This window comes from Helianthus annuus, chromosome 16 (genome assembly GCF_002127325.2).
Source record: "Helianthus annuus cultivar XRQ/B chromosome 16, HanXRQr2.0-SUNRISE, whole genome shotgun sequence".
NCBI classification, from domain to species: Eukaryota; Viridiplantae; Streptophyta; class Magnoliopsida; order Asterales; family Asteraceae; genus Helianthus; species Helianthus annuus.
In genome coordinates this window covers 51,791,457-51,797,509 of record NC_035448.2, presented here as the reverse complement: position 1 = coordinate 51,797,509, position 6,053 = coordinate 51,791,457, and the positions used below count along the sequence as shown (strand labels likewise).

The following is a 6,053-nucleotide window of genomic DNA, read 5'->3' as shown; positions in this document are numbered from 1 at the left end:
GCCGGGCCAGCCGATCGGCTAGCACATGGTTCCACACTTTTCAATTTTTATGAAGTATACTATTGACGAAGTGATGTTCGATCGAATACGCTATTCGATTGGTAAACATTACTCTTCGGATCATGAGATACTATGCTTCAACACTTCTAAAGTTTGATCGAGTGCCAGCCTGGAGTGCATGGTTCCACACTTTTCAATTTTTACAACTCGTTCGTAGCATGGAGTGCCAGCCGATCGAACAGTCTGTTCGATCGAGTGACATTCTGTTGAGAACCACTTCTAAAGTTCCCAGCCGATCGGTTAAGCCGGCCGATCGAACGGACCGTTCGATCGATCGACCTAAAAGGTAAGGACATTTTGGTGTTGTCATATACTACAACTAAAACTTCAAAAGTTCAAATCCTCAAACACAAACACACCAGAGGAAGAAACAATCCACTCGAATGGACCCGCCGATCGAGCCTACCGGCCGATCGAACAGGACTGTCCAACCGGATATACCAGCCGACCGAACAGCCCGTCCGATCGAACCTGCCTTTCGATCAACCGGCCTATTTGATCCATCCACATTTGTTTGCATTTCCACGTTACTCATTGTTGTGCTATCAAACTATTCAGGCTAACCTTACTCTCAGCGCTCCCTTCAATCCATAATCAATCACTGTGAGTATACTCGAACCCTTTTTGCTTTAGCACTTTTGGGTGTTACATACGTTACTTATCAAAATCACAACCGAACACACTATTCAAACTATTTGAACGCTAACCGATTGCATGTATTACGTGATTAAATGTATGCTTGTTGTTATGTTTACACGTGGAATGCTTTCTACCTGCCTTAGCAACGTAGTACTATAGTTTGGACTCAGCACCCGTTCACACGGGGGTTGTTAAGGATAATTACTTGCATGATTTACGGTGGTGATCATGTATTGCGAACTGTCTCGGACAGTCAACCCGCAGTCGTTGGTATTGATAGGTCCATGTCGATAACTAACGTGCATCATTTCCCTCTGTGTACGTGCTGGTTATGCGTAAACTATTCGAACTCTACATGCTACTATCAAACTTGTATGCTCACCTTTACATTATATGTATTGACTTTATTTTAACGTATGTGACAGGTGCTTAGGATGCTTACTTGCTTTCTCTGCTGTGAAATCGAGGCTAGGAAAGAGTCTAGAAACCAAGACAATTTATTTTTATACGTTTAAATCTGAGTTGTCGGAACATGTTTTTGTTTGAAGAATATCTATGTCTGTAATAACTAAATTTATCTTATGGGTCACGGTATGGGACGTGATATTTAAACTATTCGGTAATAATAGTTGTTATGGAATTTCTTTGAACAATCTGTTTCGCTCAGTGTCACGCCCCGATGATTCCGCCATCGGTTGGGGTGTGACATACATATCCCGTTCCTGAACGCTAAACTCAGATATAGCTTTTTCAACTTGTAAATCAGTCCGTGGCAAGACATACTTCTTCAAAATACACTCCCATGACCTCAAATGGTTTGCCTGAACCCAGTTTTCGAACCTATCTTTCCATCCGTAATACTCCTCAATGCTCATTAGTTTCGGGGGTTTTTGAGTAGTTCATGTCTCGTTTTCCAAATTCATGGCTTGAGCAATGACAGCCGGAGTAGTCGGTGTAGCAAATGCGTTGTAAAAATCGTTATCCATGATTTGGTAGCACGTATTTCAAAAACAGTTGCTTTCAAGCGAAATTACTCAGATAAACAATTCAAGTGAAATAGGCAAACATTCTCGAGCGAAATCACCCAATATGTAATTTGAAGCGAAATCACAACACACACTGGAGCGGAATCAGAAGTTTTGGTTGTCTGGAGCGGAATCAACCAGCATTTTGGAGCGGAATCTCAGAAATTTTGTAGTCTGGAGCGGAATTAACAAGTATGTTGAAGCGAAATCACCAGTTTGGCAGCCTGGAGCGGAATCAGTAATAATCTTTGGAGTGGAAACACTCAGAACCTGTACCCCGGAGCGGAATCAGTCATAAAACTCGAGCGAAATCAGAAACTGTCCAGTTCGAGCGGAATCAGTTCGGGGGTCCATTTTGTCCATTTTTACTGTGAATTTTAGTCTCAAACTTTCAAGGCTTTGTTCATAGTCACTTATACACAGTCTGTGAAAAATTGATCAGGTTTTGACCGTTAAATTTTCCTGAACTGATGAAAGAAGGTGTAGAATATAGAAAAAGTAATCAAAATCAGCTGTAAACTGCAGAACTCCTCCTCCTGAGCTCTGATACCAATTGTAGGATCGTGCGATTGACCCGAACGAGTCGTTCAGAGAGGTTCTGATCTATTTCAGGTGCGGAAAACAAGAAATAGACTTAGTAACAACTAGCAATTCACTTTAAACTCTGATTATATTGATTTGGCAACGAATACAATCAGTCCTCACACCGGCAGCACCTCGGTATGGAATTCGACAATCTCTTCTATGATTTCACTCCAGGCCGACTATATATAGTGGCCTTGATTCACCTCGAAATAACACAAGACCTGTTGGAGCGGAATTAGCAAGAATGTGATTTCGCTTGAAACTATTTCGGACGGAATCAATTACATATGCAGGTTCGAGCGGAATCAACTTAAACTATTCTAAACTTTCTTATTTTCTCGTACAACGTGCCCTGATCTATTCTATCTAGTCTAAGACTCGATACAAGACGAAGTCGACAGATGCATGCACTAACAATGACTATTATTTAAGTTGAAACTGTACAGCATGCTGCACAACTCCAACAGTTCCGAGATTTCAACTCCAGCCAATATATTCCTATTCCAAGCCCAAACATACCTAGGCCTAGCGACCGACCCACTGTTTCTGATGTTTATCCGATCAATGACCTTGCATCTCTTCTCTTTTCCAATTTAAAAAGCTCAAAGAACTTATCTTTAAGAGGCTCATTGCACAGCCACGGATCAAGCCAGAAAGAAGTGTCTTCCCCATTTCCAACTTTGCTTTTAAAAAAGTTTCTTAAAGGAATCCCGACGATAGATGTTATAAAAAGCACATTTGCAATATTACACCACACCCCACCCATCGATTTTCTAGCAGGAATAAACTCCCAGCAAAGTCTCGTATTATGGATAGCTTCAACGACTCTCGTCCATAATATGTTCTTATCCGATTTAAATCTCCATCCTCATTTCGCTAAAAGCGAAGTATTAATACTTTTGAGCTTGCTAAGATCTAGCCCTCCACAATCTTTTAGTAAAGTTACCATGTTCCAAGCCACCCAATGGAGCTTATAGTTAACTTCATCACCTCCCCACAGGAATCTCCTTATTTTTTATTCCAAATCATTAATAACCTTTACAGGGGCCTTATATAGAGAAAAATAATAACTGGATAAGCTCTCAAGAACGACCTTTATAAGGGTAACCCTACCTCCAATAGACAATTGAAAGGCTTTCCATTCGGATAATCTCGTCTCGAAAATATCATACACCGGGCTCCAGTTTGCAACCCGATTCATGTTTGCCCCGACATTTAAACCAAGATAACTAAAAGGAAACTCCCCTGCTCTACACCCGATAAGAGACGCCATATCTTCTAATTCGGCCGACCCCACTCCAATAGCAAAAATATTAGACTTAGCAAGATTAATCTTGAGCCCCGAGCATATATGAAAAATACGAAGAATACGAACCACATTCGAAATACCCTCCTTTGACCACTCACCGAGAATGATCGCATCGTCCGCGTACAATAGATACTAAATATTCGGTCCGTCGTTATGAGTTTTAAAACCATCAATAGCTCCCTCCTTCTTAGCCTTATCTAACAAATACGATAGAACTTCCATGACCAAGATGAAAAGAAACAGAGAAATAGGATCTCCTTGCCTCAAACCTTTGAAACACTGGAACTCAAAAGTGTCAAATCCGTTCACAAGCACAAACGATCTCGCGGATTTCAGAATACCCTTAATCCAAAGACACCACCGATCTGGAAATCCCATTTAAGCCATAGTCGATATCAGGAAATTCCAATTTACGTTGTCATACGCCTTTCAAAGTTGATTTTTAAGAAAAACCTTTTTTTGTGCTTTTTTTCCCACCTAGAGATTTCGTTGATGATAAGAGGACCGTCCAAAATGTAGTTCCCTTTCAAGAAAGCTGATTGAGAGTCCGAAATAATCGAACCAATCACTTTCTTCAAACAATTAGCTAGCACCTTTAACATAACCTTACTAATTATCCCAATTAGATTTATAGGTCTTTAATTATTTAATTCCATCGGGTCTTTAATTTTGGAATTAAAGTAATAAAAGAAGATGTACAACCCACACTAAGTTCCCCACGGTCGAAAAAATAATCTAAATAAATATCATTTGGTTATTCTTCTTTAACTATACTATACTCTTATTTTAATAGTTATAATACTTAAGATGCTTTGAAATTTTACAATTAGACCTACACTTTATATAATTTTTCCGGCTAAGTTATTCTTCTTTAACTATTGTTTCGACTAAGTTATCCTTTTTTTATGATAATGTTTTACGTAACACTCCATAACGCGCTTGCATGGTTCAAAATACACCTATTTTTAGTCCGGTTTAATGGTCCCGTCGCAGCGCACAGATCTTAGAACCTTCAGAATCAACAACCCACCGCAACGTAGTGAAATATAAGTTGTAAAATGATAGAGATGGTGAATAGGTAGAGAGAATGAATTGGTTTTAATGGTTTATTAATTATATTTAATCGATTTTTATTAAAATTAAAAGAGTCCAAACGACCATTAAAACATTCAAATTCATTCACACATCTTCGGCTTGTACAACCCACATTCGCTACCCGAACACCCCTACCTGACGGACTAACGCTGGTCTTTACCGACCAGGTTGGGGCTACTCGAGATGAAAACGAAAAGCGGGCCAACATTCACACCCCAATACTTCGAGTTGGGTTTACATCAGGCTGCCAGCCCAGCATTTGCGTCATGTGCTAGGGTAAATAATTTAACTGAAAGCCTATTATGTTAATTAATTCAAATTTAACATGGGCCTGATAGCCCAGCCCAAAGTCGAAACTACAGCTTAAATTCACAAATTCCTCCAAACCCTAACAGATTCAATCTTGCAGTCTCTCTCTCTCACTAGAAAGCTAGGGTTTGTCTCACCATGGCGGCAGCTCCACCAAACTCTGTTCAATGCTTCGGCCGGAAGAAAACCGCCGTCGCCGTAACTCACTGCAAGGCCGGCCGCGGCCTGATCAAGATCAACGGCGTTCCAATCGAGCTCGTTCAGCCGGAGATTCTCCGTTACAAGGCGTTCGAACCGATCCTTCTTCTCGGCCGCCACAAGTTCGCCGGAGTTGACATGAGGATCCGCGTCAAAGGCGGAGGTCACACCTCTCAGATCTACGCCATCCGTCAGAGTATTTCGAAAGCGCTTGTTGCGTATTACCAGAAGTTTGTTGATGAAGAATCGAAGAAGGAGATTAAGGATATTTTGGTAAGGTATGACAGGACTCTGCTTGTTGCTGATCCGAGACGGTGTGAGCCGAAGAAGTTTGGAGGTCGTGGTGCTCGTGCTAGGTTCCAGAAGTCGTACCGTTGAACACAGAGTAATATTATTATGTTTTTGTTCCGTTTTGAAGTGTTTTGAGACTTTTGGTATGTTTAATTTTGCTCTATTGCTGTTATGACTGTGTTTGGATCGTTTATGCTTCTTTTTTTATAAAATTTATTAGGTTTAAACTTGATTATTGCTATGCTATTGCTTTTTTGTTGAGATGTTATGTTTTTACATTTTATTTATCAGTTTTATGCTGTTTCTGTCTTGTTTGTGTTATTTGAGATTAACTGATTAAGTAACACTTGTGAGTGTGCATGTGGTGCTGGAAATGTGAGCAAGTAGGTGTGTTGCATTGAATAACACTCAACTATAGAGATGCTACTTAGCATTAATACTTTTTAGAGTATGTATTGGTTGCTACAAGCTGTGTCCTGTGAATGCAGTGGTATTGTTTATGATACTGTGTAGCATTTTGTTTCTGAATGCAGGAATAGTTT

General features: G+C 40.2%; 1 protein-coding gene across 1 annotated transcript; it reads left to right on the top strand.

Moving 5' to 3' along the window:
- Positions 1-5,101: 5,101 nt before the first annotated feature.
- LOC110942393 (40S ribosomal protein S16) lies at positions 5,102-5,746 on the top strand. Its single transcript, XM_022184146.2, has one exon. It carries the CDS (start codon positions 5,161-5,163, stop codon positions 5,596-5,598), a length of 438 nt encoding a protein of 145 aa, XP_022039838.1. The 5' UTR covers positions 5,102-5,160; the 3' UTR covers positions 5,599-5,746.
- The last annotated feature ends 307 nt before the right edge of the window (positions 5,747-6,053 follow it).